The 26,647-nt window shown below is 44.5% G+C and overlaps 1 protein-coding gene across 1 annotated transcript in view; it reads left to right on the top strand.

The window, feature by feature from the left end:
• The window catches only part of CCND2 (cyclin D2), a 28,871-nt gene extending 16,580 nt beyond the window's left edge, over nucleotides 1–12,291 (top strand). Inside the window, exon 5 of the mRNA XM_033117208.1 lies at nucleotides 6,907–12,291. Within this exon, the coding sequence (XP_032973099.1) occupies nucleotides 6,907–7,056 (150 nt within the window). The 3' untranslated portion in view covers nucleotides 7,057–12,291. The remainder of the gene's footprint in view (nucleotides 1–6,906) is intronic.
• Nucleotides 12,292–26,647: the final 14,356 nt, after the last annotated feature.

The raw sequence follows: 26,647 nt of genomic DNA, 5'->3' as shown, positions 1-26,647 counted from the left end.
CACCTCCTATCCATCAGCCTGTATTTTCTGATGAGCTAAGTTCAGAGTGAAGGAAAATACGAGGATTCGAATTCAGAATGGATTAGCTTTTGGAGGGAGGTGAGTTTGGCTTCCCGAGCTCTGTTCACCATTTTGAGAATCAAGAAGTGGTATATTTCAAGCACTAACTAATTCTCCATTCATTTCTGGAAGTATTTCTTGAAGGTCCACTTGTTGCAGACTTGCATTAGAAGCAAGGCGTAAGAGATGAGCAAGGCCTGGACCCCAGGCGCCGTGGCAGAAGTTGGGGTGGGTGGGTAGGGCGTGAGGCTCCAGCCTGCAAGGAACGTAGTAACTGTAGGGAGAATCAAGAGTAAAGTACGTAAAACTCTAGCAAATGAAGATCACGAATGAATGCTGAGTCATATGTTAGGAACTGTAATTGCAGTAGAAAATCAACTCAGAGGCAGGTGCTTACCAGGCCTAATGTAATATAAAATGCAGGCATCCCAGCACAGCAAACTTGGTGATAGAAAATGTCCTTGGAATGGAGAAACAAAATGTGTGTGTACATGCAGTGGAATATTATTCAGCCTTAAAAAGAAAGGAAGTTCTGACCCATGCCACAATGTGGATGAGCCGTGACAACATGCTAAGTGAAGTGAGCCAGACACACAAAGACAAATATTGTATCATTCTGCGTATCCGAGGTACCTAGAATAGTCAAATTCATAGAGACAGAAAGTGCAGTAGAGGTTACCAGGGCCTAAGTGTAGGGGGAATGAGGAGTAATTGTTTAATGGCTGTGGTGTTCCAGTTTGCACTGATGAAAAAGTTCCAGAGATGGAGAGGGGTGATGGGGTCCTAACAGACTGAATGTACTGACTGCCGCTGTACCCCTAAAAATGGTTAAGATGGTAAATTTCGTGGGAGGCGTATTTTGTCACAATAAAACATACGTAGTACACATATACATACAGTGTCCTCAGGCCACACTATGAAATGCCCACAGGTGTGTGTTGAGTTCTCCCATGGGGAAGTCCATCGCACAGGACCAGCGTCTACCCCCTGGCTCTGGTGCCCTGAACAGGGATTGGGAAGAGCCGACATCTTACCCTGGCATCCCCACAGCTTTGTGCCTGCCCCTTGCACCTTGTTATTTGTGGTCCCTTTGAGCTTACAGTGTTCTCTGTGCAGGGATGGTCAGGGGTCAGACTATAGAAAGAGGGTCCCCTTGATGGGTCTGAGGCAGACAGATGCGCTTCTCTGGCTCCCTGGCCAGCAGCAGATAGCTTTGATAGGAGGGACCCATGTGGCTCTGAGAAAGTTGGTCTTTGTTGCTCCTTTTGGTTGCCAAAATAAATCGGAACGCTTCATTCCAAAGAGAAAGCTGAGTGAGAAGCCTGACAGTTTTACAGGGAATAAAAGTCCCAGAGGGTGGCATATTTTAAGTACTTTTTCCTTCCACTCATAAGTGTTGCTAAAACAGATGCCAGCCAAAGAGGCAGTTCTGGCTTTTGGGGGGAACCTCTTCTGGGCTGCCAGTTGCCAAGGGTAAGTGTGAGAGTAGGGATCACTGTCCTGGTTCCCCTGTGAACCTTTCCTCAGGCAGAATTGGGGTTCCTCTTCCGTCCCGTGGGCACTCGGCTGGTGCCCTGTGCCAGCGTTTATCTCACTGTTCACTTGTCTATGGAACCTCTTGAACAGGACCCAGTTTTACTCGGCTCTTTCTCCAGAGCCCCTGGCAGAGCCAATGGGGAAGGATGCTGAAGAGAAGAAGGGAAGGAGGAAGGAAGGGACGGAGGACAAAGGGTGGGCAGATGGGTTTCAAGTGTGTTTCTAATCCTTTGGTCACTCCAGGTCTTTTCAAAAGCTATGTATTTAACATTAATTATGTCAGGGTCCTCAGAGTTTTACGTGACTTTACCTTAGAGCAAGTCACTTCATTTTCCCATGACACGATTTTACTGATTCACTAATGCAGAAGTAGAACTGGGACTCAACAGGCCATAAAGATGTTGTGAAATTATTGGAAGATATTTAACAGAATAGACATAGCCTGTTGTCATTTGGGCATTATATTTATCCTTTTCTACCTAGGTTATAGCAAAGATCTCTGTCATTCTAAGAGCTCGCCCAGGAAAGATTGATGGCGAGCTACTCCTTCCCTATGCTCATTGGGGCATATTGTGATCCTGATTCTTCGGGAGCTATTCAAACACAGCAGGGAAGTGAAGGAAGTCTGGATTTTGACTACATTATTCATAGGCCCCCTAGCATTGTGTCTTGGCCCTCCGTAGCTGGAAGTACCAACACTTCCTAGCACACCTTATCCTAAGGGCCAGGCTGTCCTTTGTGGACTGTACAGGGGCCTGTGATCAGGAACCTTGGGAAGAGTGGCTGGAAGGGAAGCTGGGGGTGGGGAGGTGGGAGGAATAGAATTGGAGGCTGATGCTTCCCTCTCTTGCCTTATTTTTTCTCTGGGCCTCATTTGGTATGCAAGGAAATAAGCCAAACAGCCTGTGAAGAAAGGAAGAATGAGATAGTTTCCTAAGTTGTCTCTGCCTGAGTTGGCTGCGCGTCTGGGGCTCATTCAGCCCTTTGTCTCCCTGTTGGGTGCAGTGCGTGTGTGGTGACAATGCAGTGATGCAGTTACACTGAGGGCTGGTGGTAGGAGTTCCGTCAGCCCATTCATGGAGGCAGAGGAGGGTGCAGGGCACGGAGCTGGAGCCAGCAAGCGGAGGAAGTCGGAGGCCTGCGGAATGAGCTGGAGATCACAAACAGTGCTGTCAGGGCTCCGCGGCGGGGCGGCGTGGGCAGGGGCGGGGGCATCATCCTGGAAGTTGGAGGCTTGCCCGACCTCCAGCACTGTGGAGTGCCACCTGTCCAGGCTGACAGACGAGCATTATGGCTCTCCTTTTAATCAGCTTAATTTGGGGCATCATAACACAATGGGTGGCGCTTTTGGAAGCTGCCGGAAAGCAGAGGTCCCGGAGCCACTCCACTGTACATGTACATTGCGTCTTTCCGTGGGAGGCACTGTCAGTGTTTTCCAGCCCCTTTGGCTGTGTCTCCTTTCCTTGGAGAATCTTGGGCCTATAAGTCTTTACTTGGAGCTGGGAAGAAAAAGAGGTACGTAGGGAAAAAGAGTTCTGAGGTTTGCCTTTTTTTTAAGGCCAGTCTTAGCTTTTAACTGGATGTAACTGGGGGACAAGCCAGGCTTCAGTTTCTAGCTAGCTATCAGATGAGGGCATTTGGCTGTTTGAGCTCCAAAAGCCCTTTGGACCCGCAGATTATCAGATTCTGCAATTGTCTGTATGTCGCCTTATAATTCTGCCCTTTGAAAATAACTATTGCCTTCTTTCCCAGCTTTACCCCCTTTCCCCTCCAAGCTCTCCCCTCCCCTCCCAATAGAAAGGGCTCCCTTTCTATTTCCTTCTTTCAGCTCAACTTCCTAGCACACGCGGCTTTGCTGGATTGGAGATAGGGCTTCTCTTTCCTCTAGGGTGCTGCCTCCCCACCCCAGTCCCAGGCACTGTCTGGCACTGCTGCTTCGGAAGTTGGGAGTCCTTCGGGCAGGAAGGGGACGGCTTGGCACTGGCATGATGGTTGTGGGTGATGGCAGTACCACTCATTCTCTTCTTCCTTCACTTCCCACCAGCTCACAGAAAATTCACACACTCTTTGGAAGTCCAAGGAAGGTTCCTTGTGATGCTAAACAAGAGTGTTATACGCAGGGAGCAAACTCTGTGTCAAGGAAGGGGATGCTGAGTTTCTCTCCACCACCAGAGAGTAGAACGTTTGACCTCGTTTATACAAGACAGGCTTTTGCCCTTAAGAAGCTTTTCATCTAGCTAAGAATGAGAGATGCGTGCCATTGACACTGACAGTTGAGCTGACAATGGCCAAGTTGTGAAGAAGTGGTACCTGAAGGAGGGTGAGGCAGAGACCCCTGGGAGCTTTTCAAAGAGGTTAGCTTCCTGCTCTGTCAAAAATTAATCTAAAAAGGAGCAGGGAATGTTGTTCAGGTTCCCTCGTTTCAGGGGTAACTGCTTTAGCCATCACTTTTCTCTTCAAGTAAGAGGATCAAAGGTCAAGAGCTGGCCAGAGTCAGTAATGGTTTGAATAAAGACTAAAATGAGACTGAGGAAAGGGGAGAGTATATGTTTGGTATGAAATCTTCCTTCATTTTATTCAGAAAAGCCTGTGCACGTGTTCTTGGCTGGAACTTACATAGATGTGACACTCGATGCATGTGTTAGTTAAAGTCCCCTGGCTCTGAGAGTCCAGAAGTGACTGCCAAATTCCCAGCCCTCCCGATAGGGTTTTCTCAGAAATGTTCCTTTCAGGGCTCAGGCTGCTGCAAGGGAAGGCTAATACCAGGAAAAGTAGGAACATTGGTGACCCAAAAGAGACGACTCTGCATGGCCCAAAATCAAGTTCTTTAGCTTTCTGGAGCCCTGTCTCCCCATTTGGAGGGCCATCTACCTCAGGGATGCTGGTGTGGCTAACGCACTGATGGTCATATTTTTGGGATAAGGGACGTGCTGACCAGATTATTTCTCCACGGGGCCAAGATGGAGCCTCTGAGGAAGGAAAGCCAGTCAGAATTGGCCAGGAGGCACGGGTTTCTTGTTGGGGGCAAGGTCTTCACCAAGTGGCTGTACCATGTGAAGCCTTTAAAGAGACCTCATTGCTGACACCTACCAGGCATTTCATTCTGAATTTAATGGTGCAGAACTATTGTCTGTCTATACACACAACATACATGCACATATAACATGCATGCACACAGGTCCCTCAGTAAGCTGAGAATTCTGCTGTCCTTTCTTGCTGTATGCTTTGGGTAGGATTTCTCTTTCATGGAGGCCACAGTTTCTATCTGTGTGGTTTAGAAGGGTTCGAATTCATTCCCCCTGCCTCCTAGAAACAAAAGTTTAAACATATAACCTCCAAGTTATTGTCCTTCAATCTAGCTGTGGAGGGCGCAGCTCAGCTCCAAGGCCAGTCGCCATTTGCAATCTTTAGTTGCAGGGGGTGGGGCGCAGCCCACTATCCCATGCGGGAATCGAACCGGCGACCTTGTTGAGAGTTCGCGCTCTAACCAACTGAGCCATCCAGTCAGCCCAGTTTTGACTTTTAGATTAATATTTTTTTAGAGTATAAGCCTTCAAGGTTTTCAAATATCTTCTACTAAAGTGCAAATGCCCTTAGAAACAGTGTGCCTTTAGGGTTCACCACCTAAAGCTTTTGGCAAGTGGTGAGTGACCTGGGAGCACCCGCGCTGCAGTACGGCGTTGGAGGAGGACCACAGAGAAGGCCCGAGCAAGGGGGCAGGAGGGGCCGGTCAGCTTTCTCATCGCTGGGAATGTGGTGGGCGTGGGGTCAGACAGGGTCGAGGGTGTGACCAGGAGAAGCCACAGGAAAGTTGCCAGGTGTCTGTGGGTCCTTGATTGCCAGCCCCTGACTCCTCTGCTTGTTCAGAGTGGCACGGGGACCTCTGCAGCACTCAGTGCCAGGTGCCCGTCACACAGTGTCCTTTCACCCGTCCTGAGCAAATGCTAATGCACACTTAAATCTAAAGAATTCTTTCAGGTTCCTGGGCTGATTGATTGTTATTCATAATTAATGATTATCATTTATTTAACTGCCACTTAGCACTTCATACATATTATCTCTGCTGATCTTTACAAACATTATCCTTATTTTACAAGTGGGGAAACTGAGATCAGAGAAGTTAAATGACGTAGGTGCTGCCCGCAGGTAGGAGGACAGCAAATACCCACCCTTCCTCTTTTCATTCTTCTTATGTTCTGGGTGATATTTCATCGCTGCCCAGAGCGCTCGTTGGCTGTTGTTTTAATTTTCATAAACCTGTAGTTTGAAATGTGGAATGGAGTGGACGAGAGATAGGAAAGGAAAATTGGGGGGCATGGAAACTTTGTTCCTGAGTAGTGAACTCCAACTTTATTTTAGATCTTTGGAAAATAAAGACAATGCTTTTGTGCTTGGCAAACAGTAACCTCTGGGCAGTGAAAATTGCACAGTGAAACAAATGGGAAGCATATATTAAACTGTGGAAAGACCCAGGCAGAATCAATTTAACATATTTTCCATATGTCTATGCAGCTGAAGAGAGTGCAGAAAAGCAGCCTTGCAGGGGAGAGAGGATTGAAAATATCCACTAAGCCATTTCTTCAGCTCCTGCCCGTGGGCTGGCAGGAGCCTGAGTCTCTCCCTAGAGACACCCATGACTTCACCATTGTCTTCCGTGTCAGCTGCTAACAGACGCGTCTGCCTGGGCAAACACACTCTAAATTTTCCCTACCAAATATAGACTAATATCAGAGCAGTATGGCAAATGCTTGCTTCTACCCAAATTGGTCAGTTCAAGTGTCCAGAATTTTGTAAACATTCTGTGTCGTGTTTTTATGAGAGTTAAGGGAATGGTAAATAAACAGAAAAACAGAGATTTTTGTTTGTAAGCACTCGGACAGTGTATGTGAGGGTCAGTGCAGTTCAGTCCATTCCCTTTTTTCTTATCTGTTCCTCCGGCGCTGCGTTTGTCTAGTACCATAGCTCTGTCCGTAGTACCGGTCTTCCCCTTTCCTGTCACTGCCCAGCTTCCCCAAGCAGAAAGCACCTAATGTCCCCCAGGTTATCAGGGACTGCAAGTCCATCCATGGCTCATCCTCCATGCCCATGCTTTTCAGATGCTCCTGTCCATACCATCCGGCATTTCTAACAAGTTCCCAGGGATTGCATGGCTTTTCCAGAACACATCTCCTGCCCTTCACACTGATTTCTCTCCTGGAAAAGGAGCATGGGATTATATGAAGGTTGAACTGTGTAAGCTTTCTTCAGGAAGGGCTCTGCACCCTGCTGACGTTGCTAACAGCTCTCTGGTCTGGACCATTCTCCTTCCAGGATTGCCTCAAGGCCTGCCAGGAGCAGATTGAGGTGGTGCTGCTGAATAGCCTGCAGCAGTTCCGTCAGGACCAGGGCGATGGATCCAAGTCGGAGGATGAACTGGACCAAGCGAGCACCCCTACAGATGTGCGGGATATTGACCTGTGAGGATGTCATTCGGGCCGAATGGGAGAGACGTGTTCAAATGTGCTCTCTCTCCTTCTCTCTGGTTGTGTTTTGTTCTTTATGTTTTAGGATAAAACTTAAAAAAAAAAAAAAAAAATTCTGTCCCCACCTAGATCATATTGAAAGGTCTTTTAGAAGTGAGAGAAAAAGGTCCTATGAAAATGGAATAATTAAAAGCATTTGGTGCCTATTCAGAGTACAACAGAAGGGAATCCCTTTGTGTATGCGGACAGTTATTATTTGATTATGTTAAAAGCAATAGTAAGATGCTTACAGGAGAACCTGCAGAGTAGCTAGAGAAAATGTATGCCTGCAATATGGGAACAAATTAGAGGAGACTTTTTTTTCATGTTATAAACTAGCACATATACACCCCTTTTAGGATAATTTCAAGGAACTGCATATGCCATTTATGGCATGATTAGATTGCAAAGCAATGAACTCAAGAAGGAATTAGAAATAAGAAGGGACATAATGGGGAGGGAGGACAAAGCAACCTGTCAACGTGACTGAACCATTTTGGATGTAGAAGCACCTTTGCTCTCGACCACCTGTTACTTACGTCGGGAGCATTTCTGGGTCTCTAATTACAAATTCTTGCTGTCTACAGTAGCTGCTACCTGAAAAAGAGGTTTTATTTCCTGGTTGGACACAGGTGATTGAATCCTGGGTTCCATGTTTTTTGACATCTTGCTTCTTCCAAACATGGTTCATTGTAGACATCACCATATTTTTATCTAAAGGGGCAATCTAGCTCTGGACCATTACCAAAACTCAATACGAAACAGAGGCAGATGGAGACCAAGGGTGGGATCTGGAAGGACATCTTTTCTCGTAACATATTAAAGAGCGTAATGTGACCGTGGCATCCCTTATTAGGAAAAAACTAATTTCTGGTGCTGGTTGGTATGTCTGGTCCACAGTTTAGCATTGTTATAAACCATTCCCTTCGAAAAGCACTTTGAAAAATTGTTCCGGAGGGGTAGATGGGATGGTTTATGCAAATCATGCTGAATAGACCCCTCCCTTCTCCTCTGGTGCCCCTCCCCCCACACCCTCAGTCTGGGTACTACGAAAGAGCTTCTGGTATCTGCCATTGTCGGGTCCATAGTTCTGGTGTTCTTTACCAGGACTCCAGAGACACCCCTTTCTGCTGACTTTCCCATCACCACATTCCTCAGAAAAGCCTAAAAACAAAGAGCTGTTACCATTTTTCATGGCACAGAAAGAGCTTAATTCCCACCCATATACTTCTCCTTTGGACGTGGAAAGAAAGGTTACCGCTGGTGCAAAGACAGCTGAACGTCAGGGGGGCATTCTGTTCCCTTTCCGTTTTCTGTTCATTTCATTGCAAAGTCGTATTCAGTGTACTTGAATGTTTTTCCTCTCCACTTCTTAGACACATACAGTTAGCAAAGAGGTTGGAGCAACAACATGTTTTTTTTTTTTTTTTTTTGCACAATTATAATTGACAGGTAATGAAGCTATTTGTTAAAATGTTTGCCTTTTAAGTAAAAAAGAAAAATCAGAACAGGGCTACTTTGAAGAATTATTTTATACACAGATTCTGCCTTGTTTCATAGTATGAGGGTTGAAGATGGAGAAAAATCTAAGGGTCTCTTATTTTTCATTTTATTATGTTCAGTTTTTTTTTATTATTTTTTTTTTTTTGCGCTGCTAAGAAGCTAAGATCATTCATCCTTATTCACATTAACAGTACCTAGCTGTAATGTTTTTCACAGAGTGTGCTGCTATTTTATAAACATTTTTATAATATATTATTTTACTGCTTAAATACCAAGTCCCAAAGTAGATGGTTGAGATAAGAGTTCTTTGTACTGGAAAAGCCCTCCATAGTTTGTTTTCTTCTGGTAGCGTATTCATGGTTGGTTTTTTTCCTTTTTGGGTTATTTTTTTCTCTCTCTCTCTGATTACATTCTTCAAAGACAGAGTATTCTTTACCTCAGGTTTACTGGACAAAGTCAATAGCTACAAAAGAAAATGATTCACATTTTTGTTTTCATAATACCTCACAACCATACAGTTTTCTGCTTGGGAGCCCGTGAGTGTGTAGAAAGGTGAGGAGGTGGCTGCATGCCCTCTCAATTGAAAGGTGAGGTGGGTTTGGCCCAGGGTCTCACCGCAGGGACCTTTTCAGTCACAAAGGTCATCAGGCTTCCATTTTGACTCCGGTATCCTCATCATGATGGAAAAAATACAATTGAACCAAGGGATTTCCCCTCCCCCCCCCGGCAGACATTCAGCATAGTGGACGAAGAAGTCATAATTTGCACGTAGGTATCAGGAGACAGACTAAAGAGTCCCAGCAGGCTACTTGGAGACCCTCATCTTGCAGCCCTTTCTAAAGCAGGGCTCTCATCGCTTAGGGTCCTCTCACCTTGAAAGGACGTTCCCTTCCCCTTCTCTTCCCACATGGGCATCCCAGTTTAGGATGATTGCAGAGATTTTTCAGTCTGAATCTGCAATATGCAGTGTTTAGGGGGTTCCTTCCCCCACTTGTCTCCAACTGTGGCGGCAAGCACTGTATAAGGCCAGGCCCTTTGCTAAGCGGCACTAAATGGTTTTTAGGTTTGAACTGTATTGAAGTGGCATGAGTGGAGAATTAGGTCCGATGATTACTGGATGGTAGTTGCAGGGAGGGGATGAGGCTGCCGCTTTACGGAGATGGACGTCCAGAGGAGTCAGTCTCGTAGGGTGTTTAGAAGGGTCCAGGACTTGGTTAGCATGACCCTAAATTCTAGGGAATTTCTGGTGGGGTAGTGGGTGGTGAATTCTGAAGTTTTGGAGAGGAAAGTGGAGAAGGCGGTATTTTATCAAGAGCCCACTTTGCACAGGACACGCTTTTGGGCCCTGAGACGTTCCATGGCATGTAAAGAAGGCAAGGTCCCTAGAGTTCTTGGGGATCTCGGAGCCTAAAAACAAAATGAGGTACAAACTCATTCCATAGTGACAGGCCCTTAAGCTCAAACAGAAGCAGCAAATGAAAGAACCTGATAAATAAGGGAACAGGCCAACAGACTCCCTGCTGTCTGTAACTTCCCACTTTTCCTGGAGCCCTGGGTGCACTGGGGCCTTCTAGTTTTTTCTCCTTCCTGTCTTTGGGGCCTAGCGGGATGGTGGGAAAGGTGCTAGGTTGTCTGGATTTTTCTGCCTGTTCCCTCCTTAAACAAAAGAAGGAACCCCAGATTGCTTCCGTGGCTGATACCCTCTCCTTGGCTCTTGGTTTCCTTGGTGGGAGGTTTTGTCCCAGAGGAGTTCAGTTCTCCTCGTGAATTTTTTTCTTCCTCACCTACTAAAGGGGTTCCAAACCTATTCTGGTCTTTTTCTACTTTTTTTTGTTTGTTTTTTAAATCTTTACTTCCTCCTCTTGTGTTTTTCTGTTTTTCTCCATCAGTGGGGGCTAAGTGGTTCCCCTAGCCTGCCAAATTTTGTTTCCTTCCCCTGTTTTGGCCAAATCCTAGGGGGAAGAATCCTAGTATGCCAAAAATATATGCTAAGCATAATTCAATTCCATGCGGGTTCCTAACAGCCAAGAAGCCTGTAGGTTGGAAGGAAGCAGGGGACAGGTCCCACAGCAGAATGTCTCCCATGTGCTGAGAGGACAGCCCCTCAGAGAAGGGGCTGTTCTTAGAGGAGGCTTTATTCGGGACCTGCCCCGGGACCCCACTGAAGAGCTCACCGTGTCTTAACAGCCAGGTCCCCTTTGGTCTATGAGCTTTGTACAAGAGGCTCTGTTCTGCCTCCTACCAGCCAAGTCAGGGACGCATGACTCAGAGACCTGCAGGAGCTTAAGTGACAAGGCTAGAGGAGGAAACAACCCTGACTGCATCACACTGCATCCCTTCGCTAGCAGGGTGGGCTTCTCTTCAGAGGGAGCTGGAGCTTTCCTGAGGTCCAGCCCCCTCAGTGCCTCTCCACGCTGCCCTGGGACTGACAGGTTAAAAACATTAAGCAGGATTGGATGACTTTTCTCAAAGAGGGCAGGGGAATTTTCTCTCCGTGGGCCCCAGGGGGCAGGGCTGGGAGAAGAAATAGACTTGCACCTTATATCATGTAAATAATGATTTTCTAGTTCAAGAAGATGCTATTGGTAGTGTGGGAAGGGGAGGTAGGAATGGGGAGGAAGTCTGAGTGAGCCAGTTGGCTTCTAAGCCAAAAGGATTCCTCTTTGTTTATCTTTGAGACAGTCCAACCCTGAGAATAGCTTTAAAAGGGAAATTAATGCTGAGACAGTCAAGTCCCCTTAAGCCAACAGCTATCACCAACTCTAGCTATAGAATGAGAGCAGGCTTCTACTGGTGTGGGCTTGGAGCAGTTCTCAAGAGCTGCTCATGCCGTCCATTTGTACAAAATAGGGCAGGAAGACTCAAGGATGTTTATGACTTCTCATACCACATGGCTTTTCATGATTATGGATTCTGAACCCAGAGCAGTCATTTCAGCCCGAACTATTCTACATTAGTGTGTGTCTGCTTTTAGACTTGGCTGGGCTATCAGACCTGATTCTTGGCTCAGGTTTCAAGAAGCCATCGACAAATGTATCCATGCATGCTGTAGCTGCAACATTTATTCTTTGCCTGCAGCCTACTTTGGGGAAAAAAGTGCCTTACTGACTGTAGCCATTACAGTATCCAGTGTATTTTGACAGGTTCCTGTCCTAAGAAAAAAAAAGTTTTTGGTTTTTTTTTAATGGGTTTTAGTTTTTATTGCTGGCCAACTCTTAAATCCCCAGCAATTCACCAGACCATTGGATTTTTTCCATTATGTTCATTACCCTTGTACCATGTACCTCAGATCTCTGTTACAGTTTCTCGTCTTGGATTTCTTTTATTATTATTATAATTTTTTTTTTTTTTTTTTGCTTTAAATGAGTGTGATGCCATATCAAGTCAATGTAATTCTCACAATGTACTCTATAAGAGGTGTGGGTGTTTATTTGGTCGGGATGCTAGCAAGTGCTAAAGTAGCATGATCAGTATAAACAAAAGGTTTTTAGGAAGTATGGAAAAAATGTTTTATTGGCTACGATGGTGACATGGTATAGTCAGCTGCCTTTTAAGAGGTCCTATCTGTTCAGTGTTAAGTGATTTAAAAAAATAATAATAACCTGTTATTCTGACTAGCTTAAAGATGGATTTGAAAATGGTTTTGGATGCAATTAGGTTATGCTATTTGGACAATAAACTCACCTTGACCTAAATTCTCTGGCCGTTTTGACTTATTTATAGGCCAGAAGTCCTCAGAGTGGCATACATCTTTCTCATGTCAGAACTCTGTTGGCAACAATTACTAGTGGTGTGAAACACAAATCCTAATCTGGAAGGACACCTACATGTGCATCTGTGTTACTGCAACACAAATAATTCATGACTCTTTTTCTTTCTGGGTCACCTCTTCAACCCTCTTATCAACTAGAAGCCTCAGCCCACCTTCCTAAGGTGGGTAAGTCACTGCTGTCATGATGAGGCCTCACTTTCTGGCCCTCGACTTGCCATCTGCTCGCTCTTGGCTGGGAGTGAGCATCTCTTGGCCTGGGAGATGTGGAGGTAGGGGGTCTGTGAGAGCCCGAACCCTGCAGCTTTTCCTGGCTCCCATCTGATTCCTGACCTCTGTATCTGTCATGCGAGGACTGGGCCACAACTGCCCTTGGTGGAGGGGTGTGAGGCAGAGCTTGGGAAAGGGGTGGGAGAGGCGGACTTAAGCGAATCGCCAGGCCCTGGTCCCAGCTGCTCGTAGACCTTAGTGCCTCAGACCCGCTTCCTTTCTGGGAGTGATGGGTAATGCAAAAGGCAGTGGCTTAATAGCCATTTACTTTCTCTCTAGTTCTCTCTCAAAGTCACGGAAGGCTGTTTTCCAGTTTAGTTATGACCTGAATTGTCAGCAGTAAGATTAATGCTGCTCATTGGGAATGTCCAGATTAAGACATTCCCTGTTAAGTAATTCCACCCAATAAGATTTTTAATCCTACAAGGACTCTAGAAATTCTCCTTTGTCTCCATCCCCCACTGACCTCACTGTTCTTGCAGAAAAGCGGGGATAACTTCTTGGGTTTCTGCCTAGTGCAGTCTGCTGGGCCTCTGGGAAGTTGCCACTCTCACCCATCCTCGGAACTGCCTCTGCAGCATCCAACGACCCGCGGTACAGCTGGATTCCTCTCCCTCCCCACCCCCATCTGCTTGCTTGCAGTACTGGGGCTGTATCTGATAACACTACATCTCCACTCCTCTAAGTACCGTGTTTCCCCGAAAATAAGACCTAGCCAGACAATCAGCTCTAATGTGTCTTTTGGAGTAAAAATTAATATAATTAAATTTTACTATAAGACTCGGTCTTATATAATATATAATATAATTAATATAAGATAATATATATAAGACTGGGTCTTATATTAATTTTTGCTCCAAAAGACCCATGAGAGCCGATTGTCCGGCTAGGTCTTATTTTCGGGGAAACATGGTACCTTTCCGTAATACCAGGGGCATGTTTCTTTCAGAGCTATGGATGTTCAAGGCTGGGAAGACAGTGGGCAAAGCAGGTGCTCCACTCCACTCACCTGGCTAGTGTTACATCTGATGGTCCCTGTACCACTCTTTCAGACCTATTTGACCTTAACAATTGGAAAATCTCAAATGTGAGACAAAAGTGCCCTTTCTGAAGGTGAAAATCATTGATGGAGAGAAGACCTAGAAATCCCAGGTCTTTTGTTTGTGCTCCAGTGAGCGCTTTGTATTTCTAAAGATTTTCTAGAGATCTGGAACTTTTCATTCGGTACACAGCGGTAACACCAAAATCCAAAATAAAACATTTCACTGGGCTTAGTACTATTCTCAACAGACTATCATGAAGCAAGTATTCAAAGCTGAATGTCACACCAGATTCTTTCTCCCCTGCTCTTAGAGCAACGTCAGGGGCAAAAATGCTTGTAGTGACTGTGGGTGTGAAGATTCAGAATGTCAAGAAAAGGACAGCTGAGTGTCCATAAGCCACATTAGTGTGCAGGGCCTACATCGGGCCTTCAAGAAAAAGCAAAGAAAACACACCCATACCCCATGGTGCAAGAAACTTTCCATGAGGAGACCAAACACAGGCCCATGAAACTGCATTAGAGGTATAAAGACAATTACTTGGCAATGCCTACAGAGTAAATTGATGCCCATTTGTGGGAGGGTGCTTTCAGAAAAGCAGGGATAGACTTCCTCAAGCAAACGAGTTTTAGGAAAACAGTTTTGGTAAGATGCAGCATAGTTTATAAATAGTAGAAACAAAATTTATTTGACCTTTTCCAAAAATAAAGGGATGGGACGTGATCTTAAAAATGAAGGGAAAATATTCAAATAGCTTGATGAGCACACAATAAAATGGATTTTAAACACTATAAACACAGATGTTGTCCTCATGAAACAGGATAAACAGCCACAAATACTAATTTGGGACTCCTACCTGCCTAATTTCTCCCAAGGCTTAAAGAAATAAGGTTGGCATTGTCGAGATGATGACTTCAGTCATGACTTCCATATCCCCTCCTTCTCCCACCCCCCACCCCGCGCTCTGGGGGCCTCCCGCCCGGAGGGGCAGAACTTACCAGCTCTGACTGTAGGCTCAATCAAGCTGGAGTGGGTGGCCTAAGAAAACAGCACGACAGAGCCCCGCTGATTTCTCTCTGACCCTGGAATCCCACTGCAGCTATGGGTTTATGCTTATCCAAAACACGGCTTCTATTTCGTTTGTGGTGATTTACTTTGGCTCTGGAATTGACTTGTCGCCCTGGTCCCCCACCACCCTCTGGCCTTTGTAGGACTCAACATGGAGGTCTAATCATCGGGCGCTTCCTGGGAAGTCCACTAGGTGGCATCAGTGCCACAGACGGTACAACAGAAAAGGGAGCGGTGCAGCCAGCCAGGTGTAGGACTGCCCAGAACCGGACACCTCCCTTCCTCAGAGCTGCAGGACCAGCTGTCCCCTTACCTGCTTCCCTCTCCGCACTACCACATCCTGACTCCATCTCGGAGTGGCTGCTGTGATTCATGACTTCTTCCGATTTTTTTCAGTGTGTATGTCATCCAGAGATGGCAAACTGGCCGCCTACAGACCAAATCCAGCCTGCAGAGAGGCATTTAGACTCCCACCGTGATTTAAATTGCCTTGGACTTTATTACTAATGTAAGATGAGAGCTTTCACATACATGTCAGGATTTTAACTACTTGGGAAATCTACGTTCTGGCAACAACGGGCCTGAGAGGCAATAAGAGCTGCAGCTGAGGACGTCCTGGCCCGCTTTTCGGCTCCCCGCCCCCAAGCACCTACGAACCTGCTTCACCTGCCTGTTCACTAAGGAGTTTGCATCTCTGCAGCCTAAAACATGTCTCTTACCTCTCTGGCCATGAAGTAGGACTTCTGTAAGTCCCAGGTGGAGCGGAAAGGCCTGAGACTCTCCCTCCACTTTTCTACCCCAAATATAAAAGACCCGCACTCCCCACTAGGCTTTGTAATCTCCTTTATCTCTTTATGGGTTTTCAGTCATTAGATAACTGGGGCCTGGGCCAGATTTTTGAAATTCCTTTGAGAGTAGAGTTGTCAACCCACATTGAAGTCACCAGGTGGAATGGGTTAAAGACCATTTTTTTCCCCCTCTATTTGTTTGTTTTTGCAGTCGCTTTTAGTTCTCATGGCACCTAATGAGTCCATAAGACAAACCTGTGAGACTTTTGCATCTGTTGAAAAACTACAAATCCCATGGCTATGCATCAATCATCCCATCCATCATGAACGATGACTTCTCGTTATCCTCTCCCCTTATGGGGCTCCTGGGCTCCGCTCATTCACTCAACAGAAAAGGGCTGGTTGTATGCCAAGCGCTCTGCCCCAGACACCTCATTCAATAAATGTTTCTTCAGCTCCTGCTTTTCCAGGCACTCCTTGATTTCAATGGCTAATGGCAGAAACAGACAAGAAATTACACGACGACTGCTACTTAATGTGGTGGTAAAGAACACAAGGGCTCCAGTGGACTGCCTGCTCTAGACACGTTACTTAGCCCCTCAGTGACTGGTTTCTTCATCTGTAAAATGGGGTTAAATAATAGCAATACCGCCTGGGTTCTTTCATCTTAGCACTTCCACGTACCTGGACATAGCCAGAGCTGGATAAATGTTACCTGTCATCACGGCTAAAGCAGAAGTCCAGAGAGGCACCTAATTCAGTCTTTTTAAAAGTTAATTTTACTGACAGGTACCAGTCTTTTAGCTACTCAGTACTGCCAGTTTAGGCATTGAGGGGAGGGAGACTTTTTAGATAATTAGCAGCTAAGTGCATTTTGTAGTGTTAAAAGAGCTTTTTCACAAGTGTTTCATGTAATACAACCCCCTCGTGAATTTGAGACCTAATTTTATAGCTGAGTAAATTGAGGGTCACGTAGCTCACACTATGAGTCAGGCTGGGACTGGAACACAGATCTGGCTGACTTCAAATAATATGCACCACAATAATCTTGCACCACACAGGAGTGCTTGATTTATTTGTACTTTGTTTACTGAGAATTGAGCTGAAAGAGTGAGGCGTTCAGCCAAGGTGGGGTGAACTGGATGATGATATCATTGAAATCATCGGAAGATGGAACGTCACCTTCAATGTAGACAAAGTCCAAGAAGAAAGAAAAGAGCCTTACAATCTAAGGAGAAGTTTGTCGGTGGGTTTATAGTCTGGAAGTAGCATTTTCTTTCCCGGCATTTTTGCCTTGCTTTTTGATTATTCTTCACAGTAATTCTGTTCAGGTTTCTTCCAGGACATGTGGCTTATAAATGTGTAGCCACTATAATTCTCAGCCCGATCTCACATGTGCAAGAATGTCACTGTGGGGACAGAGTCCCAGAGAAGTTTCCAGGCTCTCGGCCTCACATGGAAAGGTGCTGGCTCAGGTAGTAGACGGCTGTCAGCTGTGACTGGTTGGCCATCTGCTGTAACCAGTTAGCCAATTAGCCACTGAGATAACTGCCGCGGCTGCGTTGGTTGGTCGGTGGGTTGGCAGGCAGAGAAGCAGACAGCAGGTTGCAGGTCGTGTGGATCCAGCCTCCAGTGAGACTATAGTGGTATGACTCCCCTACCTATAGCTCCGTGGGTGTTCCTTTTTGGCCTAGCCATATCCTGTGTTCTTATGAGGTGAGCGGGACCAGAGACCCTGCAGGCCGCCTCGCATGACGAATGGTGCAGCGAGCTGCGTCCCCTGCACGACAGTCACTCTTCTCCCCTGAAGTTCTTTTTGACTGGAAGAATCTGACTCTCAGGCCATTCACAGTTTGTTCTCCCTTCTCCCCAGGTCTGCATTCTAGTTTGGGTTCGCCTGGCCAGAGCACTCGGGGTGGATGGAGGGGCTAGGGTGGGCATCCACTTCGCCTCGTATCCTTTCTGTCATGTGAGATACAAGAGAAATAGGCAGCCTGTAACCAGAAGAGGGCTCTCACCGGAACCTGACCCTGCTGGCAGCCTGATCTTGACTTCCAGCCTCCAGAACTGGGAGAAATGTTCTTTGTTCAAGCCACACAGTCTGTGGCATTTTGTATAGCGGCCCGAGCTGACTAAGGCAGAATGCTTGCAGCATCTAGGGTATAGCTTATCTAAATCACCCACATAGCTATATATTCTGACATATTTTAAGGAAGATTGCAAGCCTGGAGAGCCCCTTCAGGCTTTTGTGTGTTGACATAAGTAAATTCTTAAATTCTTTTGGCCGGTATTTGTAGTGACTAAAAAATTTAAAGTGGGTGAGCATTGGCCACTCCCTCACAAGTTTGCTATCGACTTATAATGAAAGCAAAGCTGAGACTACATTTGGCACAACATCCCTACAGACTTGTAGCGGACCAATGCAGGCCCTAAACATTTCATGTTGTCTGCGCCCTCGTGCTGTGACAGCCCAGGGCTCTGTCTCCACCACCACCTTGTATGAAAGGGTCACTCGTCCAGGCAAATACATTTCCAAGGTAAGATTCTCTTACCTTCAGAGTCTAGCCACAAGTAACCCGAATGCCTTCTGGTCCTGTGGCTGGATGGAGGGTTGTGAAAGAGGCAGGCTCTGTCAGGCCCCAAGGCTGCAGGCCAATGTCCCTAGATTCTTCACCCTGTTCATTCAGAGGTCAGGAGTGGCTCCACAATGTCTAAAGAAGCCAGTACACCCATCTTGATTTCATTGAGGCCAATTTCTAACTTGCATCTTGAGAGCTGACAGACTGTTGTTTTCAGCAATAAAATCTCATCTCTGAAGTTTAGGATACTAATTAATAAAGTATTATCGATCAAGATACAGATAACAGAAGTTCTTGTAAACTTTTGTTTAGGACACCAGTGGACCATTCTTAGATTGTACATTCTTGGTCAGAATACGTTATGAGCTGAGTATTTATGTCCCCCCAAAATTCGTATGTTGAAAGCTAAGCCCAGTGGGATAGTGTTAGGAGGTGGGGCCCCTGGGAGGTGATTAAGTCATGCGGGTAAAGCCCTCATGAATGGGATTAGTGCCCTTATAAGAAACCAGAGAGCTAGCTCACTCTCTTTCTGTCATGTGAGGTACAAAGAAAAATAGGCAGCCTGCAACCGGAAGAGGGCTCTCACCGGAACCTGACCCTGCTGGCAGCCTGATCTTGACTTCCAGCCTCCAGAACGGTGAGAAATAAATGTTTGTTGTTTAAGCTATGCAGTCTATGGCATTTTGTTATAGCGGCCTGAGCTGACTAAGGCAGAATGCTTGCAGCATTTGGGGTATAGGCTGTGTACTCTGACATATTTTAAAGAAGATTACAAATGTTGCAACTGTGGCTTTCTTGACTTTGTTTTTCCTCTTGGATGTAAAATGCATATTCTGCTGCCCCCACATCATGCTGGGACTGGGAGCCCAAAGGTTGTCCCAGTTGAGGATGCTACACAGCCACCTTTTCTCTGGGGTCTTGCCATCTCCAGGGGACTGCCATGTGGGAAAGGGGCATGGGTTCTGATTTCCTCCCAAACCCCAACATATGTCATTTAAAGAAAACATGACGTCTCCAGTTTGTCCCTGTTGCTCAGGGGCCCACCAACATCTATGCTCATATCAAGTCTTTCCCAACACCCCCCCACCCCCATTCAGCCCAGAGAATTGTTCTGGTCCAGGGGGCAGGGAAGCCCCTGTTCTTCTCATCCCAGTCCCTCAAGCATTTGTTTATGTCAAGATTCCTTTCGTTATCTTCTGGGGAGACAGATTCTTTTCCTTGGCTCTTTTATTGTCACCTTCCCTTCCCTGAAAAAGGGGATACAGAATAAAAGGGTGAAAAAATTCAGGGCAGACATACTGGAGGAAAAACACCGATTACTATTTCAAAAAACATCCTACAGCGGATGCAATATCCTGAGGTCCTGCAAGCGCTCATGCCATTCTTACTTGAGGATCGCCCTGCCCATGGAGGCGTTAAAGTAGTTAGAGAACGCTTGGCTTCCGCAGGTTTCCATTCATGACTCAGTTCAATGAGCCTCTGGTCACCTTGGTCAATAGTTTCCTGGAAAGTCTCAATGCCGAAGATGTGTAATAATCGGCAAGCATTCACTTACATTTTCCATATGTCTCTGTGAAATCAAAATGAAGGCACAATGGGAGATTTGCTTTGATACGGTACTTCCTACCACCTTACTCGCTTTATTCCCTAAATGTTTTCAGGAACTAGGGCCAGGGGACCAGGATTTAAAGGCCCTAAAGCTCTTCTCTTTCCTTGGCATTCTGTCAGGGCTGTGGCAAAAGCAAGGGCCTTAGCCTTCCCAAGCAATACCCTCCAGTGCATGCTATCTGCTTGGAGTACTGCTGACTTTCTCATACATTTATGTATTACATACAAATTGTCACAAATACTGTGACAGGGAGAGTCAGGATGCTGTAGTGGAAAGAGAGTTTCACTTAAGCAAGATCTGGGTTTGAATCCCAGAGCTGCCACTTACTGGCCTTAAGAGCTCTGAGCCTCTGCTTGTTCTTTTATAAAATACAAAACCTCGCTGGATTATTAAAAGGATTAAATGAGATAGTCTGTGCCTCATTTAGTAAAGTGCCTAATACATAGAAAGCTTCCACAAGAATATGTGCAAACACATCAAGTACTGTGTTAACTATTTTTAAAGGAGTTATGTATGCAAACGTTAACAAAAAGGCAGAGGTGGAGGGGATATCGTTTGTCTGCGGATTCTGATGGAGGAGACTGCTTTTGATCCCATGGGACTAAAACCACAAGCATTTACTACTTTCGTAGTATGCCCTTCATGCTTTGGCCATGCTTCCAAAAAGCAGTGAACTTGGGCTTGGGGAGAGATCTTTTTTCCCACTAAGTGACAGGCTAAAAGGCAAGGCATGAAAAGGGATTAGTGGATGCATGTATTCAAATAAAGGGGGGTTCCCCAGAAGCACGTCAGGCTGAGAAGGCATCCTTCGACAGTCCATCAGCAGAAAAGCTGTTTGACTGGCAGATATGAGTTTTTGGAAGTAGCAATAATGGGGAACTATGGGTGACAGATGTCAGATGTTGGCAGGGTGGCTGCCAAAACAAATCTCCCTCCACCTTCAGACAAGAAGCTGATGGAGGACTGGCCACAGTTGGACTGGCAGCCCCTTCTCGCTTGGATCATTGGTCACATTATTATTTCTCAGCCGCTGGACAAAGCAGATGGTTTACCATGTATTTGTGATTTTCTGTTGGCCGAGAAATTCTGTTCTTCCATCAGGGTACAGCATGTAATCAATTATGACAGTGGGTAGAGCAAGAAAATCCCTGCCAGGAAAAGTCCAAGACTTTCCCTTTTGTTAAATTTGCATAAACCACTACAATTTCCAACTTAAAAGCAACAGAAGAAAAAAGCAGAGTAGCGGTGTTAGAAATAACTTGGGTAATTGCAAAATCACAATTCTCAGTTGGTCCCAAAGACTCTCAGTCGATGTGAATATCTGATGTCAGTTTTGTCCATTTTTAGTTTTAAACTTAAAATCTCTTTGTCTCTATCCTTGTGAGTCTTAAAGAGCTTCACCTTTGGATCATAAAACAACATACTCAAAAGTAAACAGAACAAATGCCAAGAACACATACCCATCAACTAAGAGTTTTTTTGACTATTCAGAGTTGTACTCTATTAAATGGTAATAAGAAGTTGGCTTGTGTTAGTAGTTATGAGTGGTCACATACATAGAACAATATATGTATTCTCCCCTCTCCATCCTCTGGACAATTTTCTTTGTGAAAGAAATCTTGCTTAATTACATGCATATATCACTGGAAACAAACCCTTCAGTAATAAAACAGCACAAGCATTTTGAACATTATAAATATTATCTAGAGAAATCCTTGACACAGTGACTTTTTTTGTCTTTTAAAAAATGTAGGAGTTGGGAAAGAGCAAAGATGGCGGAGTGAGGTGTTCCGTGGCACTCCGGCCTTTGGGCCGGGGGTGGGCCGGCCCCCGGGCGGTCAAGTGCTTCTGCTGGCTCGTGCGAGGAAGAACCTTTTCCTTGACTTTTAGGTACTTTTATATTTATCTCGAAAAGAAAACAAAACCCTGAACTCAGGATTTGGCAAGTATTTCTGTGCCTGTCTCCTGGAGTGGATAGTCCTGCTTTGTTTATCCAGCCACTTTTTCTAATCTTGAAATACGGATGTCTCTTCTCTACACTTTACCTCCATGATTTGGATTGGAAAAGGCTGCTTTTCTTTTGTTTCCACCTCTCAAATTCAACTCAGAGAAGATCCTAGGGTGCAGTTATCCTGCAGACTTCTCCAGGAAGAAAGAAGCAACTGACATGTGTCTTCTGCTGCTACTTGCTTAATTGTAAAGAAATTATCTTGCAAACTGAAGGCTGATGTTTAATTTGAAACAGATGCTTAGATGGTGGTATTTGTGAGTTCTCTACCTTTTGTTCCCAACAAGAAGACTTACATATAAATAGCAAGTATGGATGACATTAGAGTTTTTTTTAATGTCTTCCAGTTTCAGCCACTATCATGATAAGCACAGCTGAGGCTGCAGTAGCAAATTCCAAATATGTGTCGAAATCTGAAATGAAAGAGATGCTAAAAAATTACATATGTACCTAAATCCTGGCTCATCCTGCGATAGATTAACTGGATAAGAACAAAGGTCCCATTTTGCAGTAAAACCTTTGATGTGATCAAGAAGCATAAAGACAAAATATTGCAAGGTTAATTTCATATGTGAATAAACCATCACAATCTCTGTATAAATACATATTTTTACATGTGTAAATCCACATTTTTGAATGAGAAGAGGAATTTTTCTCCTAGAAAAAGAAGATGTTCTTTCTCAGAAGTCTTTGGACATTTGGTATTTTTAAATGTTTTTTTCGTTCTTCGAAGGACCACATTGTGCAGCTGCTAACTCTATGAATGCATGCTTGGGTTTAGTGAAAGGTTGGTAAAAGGAAACAAAAGTTTTGAGTCCAGTGATGGAACCCTATTCACCTCTGTAGGATGAGAGGCTGCTATATTACCAATTACTTCATTCTTTTTTATGGAGTCCTATATAGCTCTTGAGATGGTTTTCTGTGCTGCTAGGCTGGAAGAAAGGTGACATGTGGTTTTTCTGCTCTGAAGATGGGATGGACCCTACAGTATAACCTGCCTTCAACTTTGGACACGGAGGAATGGGGGGTGGAGGGGGATGAGAAGTTTCCATATAACTCCCTTCTCCTAAGAAAAAAATGTGAAAATGCCTTATGCAGCTCAACCTGACTTAATGGCATTTTACTTTCTATAGCTCTGTTTTTTGTAAAATCTTAAATAACTTTTTTCCTTTGACTCAAAAAAAAAAAAGTATGTATCTTTTCTTATAAAATCAGGCTCATAGTGAATAGGTTTTTGTCCTACCTTTTATTTTTTCATTTAATCACATATCTGGGGAATGCTATCATATCATTAAATATTATTTAGAAACATGATTTGCAATGATGGCAAACATTGATTGGGCTTTCATAGTGTGTCTGGCTCTATTCCAGACACTGAAGACATGGAAGAGAACAAGACAGTCCCTACCCTCAAGGAACTCACATTCTAGCAGAGAGACAGGCCGTGAACCTGCACAAATAGTAATTGGCATAATTTAAGATCTAAATATATAAAACAGGAAGACAGTGACTGTGCAGGCTACTTTGCTTGAGGACAGGCCTTTTGAGGAGGTGACTTTTGAGTTAAGCTTTGAAGCCTGGCAGGAGATAACCATGCAAATACCTTGGGAAAGAGCTCTGTAAGCAGAAGGAACAGAAACTCCAAAGGCTCTGAGATAGGAATGATCATGACGTGTCTAGGGACAGAGAGAAGCATGATGTCTGGAGTTTGGTGAAGAGGAGACGTGAAGAAGGAAATGGCACTGGAGACCTCAAGAGGCACCGTCAACAAGGCCTTACAGGAGTTGGGACTTTATTCTAGTTGGCAACAAGAATCCACTAGAGAATTTTCCAGCACATAAGTGACATGATTATAGGGCTATCACTTTGGCGGCTGAGGAGAGGATGCTTTATAGGGCACGAGAATGTGGGCAGCAGAGCTGTGTTAACAGGTTGTCACAGTCATTCAGACAAGAGATGATGGAGGCTTAGCATAGGATGTGGTAAGGTCACAGGAGCAGTGGTGGACTCAAGACGTGACTTGGTGTTAGAGCCCACAGAAGCTCTATTTTTCTTTTTTTAGTTTATTTATTTATGAATGAAAGTTGGAACACCACAATAAAAAAGCTTGGTTTTGGACATATATAGAACTCCGCACCAAATAATGAGTGAATCACATTTTTCCCACCCACACATGAAACATTTCTACAAAATGACCATGGACTAGCCCATAAAAGAAGTCTCCACAAATTTCAAAGATATATATCTTTAAAGATCTTTGAAGTCCTGGAGATATAAGTCTATAATAACTATTTTAGTCTCATGATCGGAATAAGAAAACTTTCAGTTAAAAATTATAAACAAGAAGGATAAAAATTTCACTGACTGTGATTAACCAATAGGCCAGAATTTGGTCACAATAGAGTTAATTTCACCCTTAATGCCATTGTTGAAAGTATTTAAATGCCTGGGGAACTAGTGCCAACCCACACTCTCCTCCCCAATCCCACATTCCAAGTAGATCAGGTATTTTCATACTTGGCTTATCTTCCGTGAAGACTATCATTAAATCTTTATTTGAAAACATGAGTAAAAGTCCAGCACTCACTGCATTATTGTACCTACAGAAATTTGTGATGAATTTGATGGGGAGTATTAGGTCAAGGTGAAGAATCAAGGATCACATGAGCAGAGAGGGAGATGGTTTTGCCATTTACCGAGCTGAGGAAGACTTGAAGAGGAGTGAGCAGTCTTTGGAGGTAAAAACTGAAGTCTCTGTGTGGACACAGTTAGCTTGGGATGCCTACTGGAGATCCAAGTGAAGATACTGAGTAGGTAACTGAATAAATGAATGAGGGGATCAGGGGAAAGTTGCAGCCTTTGGATATAGATAAGGTCTATGCACTGGATAGGATCACCTAGGAGACTGCCTGACTGAGGAGAGAAATGAGCCCAGGGCAGAATCTCAGGATGCTCCAATGCACACAGTATTTGTGGCATTGTCTACTCACTGAACATTCATGTGTTCCCCCCACATGTCCCACCACTTTTGCAGTTAGCAAGGGCCATGTGAGTAGCTCTGGACAGCAAATAAAGGAAGCATCTAAGGACTGGTTCAAGACACTGAGTCATTCTCCTCTCCTGCCCCAGTAAGTATGAGTCTATGTACTGATGTCAATGTGTTTGTCAACCCTAGTCCCTGAGTGACTGTGTGGAACAAAGCCCCTTTTTGATCCATGTCAGGCATGTAGCATGAAAGAGAAACAAAATTTTATGTGTTAAGCCACAGACATTTCAGGGTTAATTTGTTACCCCCACATAACCTGTACTATCCTCACAAATTCAGATTTCCATCATATGAGGTACCACAACAAAGCACCGTTTTTCATTAAAAAAAAAAAAGGCATGTGATTTGATACCTTGTCCACAAAAGTGTATCAGTGGTTATTTCTAGCTTCTATCTAAACAAAATTTAAATGAACTTCCTGGTCATTTTACAAGCTGAAAGAAATCCCTGAACCATTGTGAATAATGCAGGATAATGTTCACTTTCAAAGATCTGCATTTTTCAACTACCCACCCCCGTCCCCAATTTTTAAAGTTATGAAGACATTGTTTTTACACATATTTCTTGGATAATTTTTAAAACGAATATTGGTGTTTGATAATTTCCCAAATTTCTCGTAAAGCAATCCTATTTTATCAGCTCCTTTTAGATGTATGGTTCATTTGACAAATTGATCATAACAGATATTCTTCATTCATTTAACAAATTTTAATTGAGTCCATCCCTACTATGTTTCAAAGTTTTGATTGGAGCCAGGGAAATAATGAAACAGAGCCAGTACTTAGCCTCATTGTTATCGTTTTGCTACCACCTGGAGCATACTTACCTGGGGCCAAACACAGTTCTGAGATCTTGAGATGGGAGATCAGTTAACCTTTGTGTGCCTAACTTCTTCATCTGTAAAACTGAAATAATTCATACCTTGCAGAGTTATTGTACTAAATAAGACAAAGTGGAAGGCTGTTTTTGGTTAGGCTTTAGAAATGCACTCAGACCACCTTAAATAGAAAGGTGTTTCATTGTAAAAACTAGAACTTACAAGGTGTCTGGGCCTCTGGCATCTTGAGGGAACAGGGACCAGGTAGTCTCTGCATTACTCACTTGTACCTTTTTCTATGTGTCTACTCAGATCTTCCGTTACCTTTGTTGGTCCTTATCCTCCACTCTACAAATCTGTCCTCAAGCTTGTATTATTTGTGGTTTCTGTTTTTGAATTGCCTCAGTCTACATGCTCCTTCATAGCTCTAATATGTCGTGGTTTCTCTCTATGCCTTCTTTCTGTTTTAGACCTCACAGATAACTGCCTAATTCATTTCATTTTTCTAGGTCAAATTTCCAGGAGAATCTGTTGGACTGGGTCATTCATGCAATCATTCAGAACATGTATATGGAGTCTCCACTATGTACAGGCAGTGTACCCCCATGGCAGTCTGGGCCCTACTATTTAGGGGCCCCTGAATGATCCCTCCACCCGCATCCTGAAAACGCCTCATTTCCCTGGGAGCTTGTTAGAGATGCTGAATTTGGCCCCCACTCCAGACCTACTAAATCGGATTCAACATTTTAACAAGATCCCCAGGGGATTTGTGTGCGTGTTCAAGTTTGAGAAGCACTGCTTCAAACTTCTAGCTCTTAAAACTGGCTGCACATTGGAAACAGCTGGGGATTTTAAAAAAATTGTTGATGTCTGGGTCCCTCCCATTGAGGTTCAGATTTAATGTTTCTGGGATATAGCCTGGAATTAATAATGTCCTGGATGATTCTGGTGTGCAGGTAGGTTGGAGAATCTTTGAATTAGTCCTGTGTCACCACTGACCAGCTTCGAGCTTAGACAAATTGCTTAGTTTTACTCTAGGCCAGATTTCTCATG

The sequence above is a fragment of the Rhinolophus ferrumequinum genome, chromosome 10 (genome assembly GCF_004115265.2).
Source record: "Rhinolophus ferrumequinum isolate MPI-CBG mRhiFer1 chromosome 10, mRhiFer1_v1.p, whole genome shotgun sequence".
In the NCBI taxonomy this organism is placed as follows: domain Eukaryota; kingdom Metazoa; phylum Chordata; class Mammalia; order Chiroptera; family Rhinolophidae; genus Rhinolophus; species Rhinolophus ferrumequinum.
Note: the sequence above shows the minus strand (reverse complement) of the source record. Positions and strands in the feature narration are given on the sequence as shown.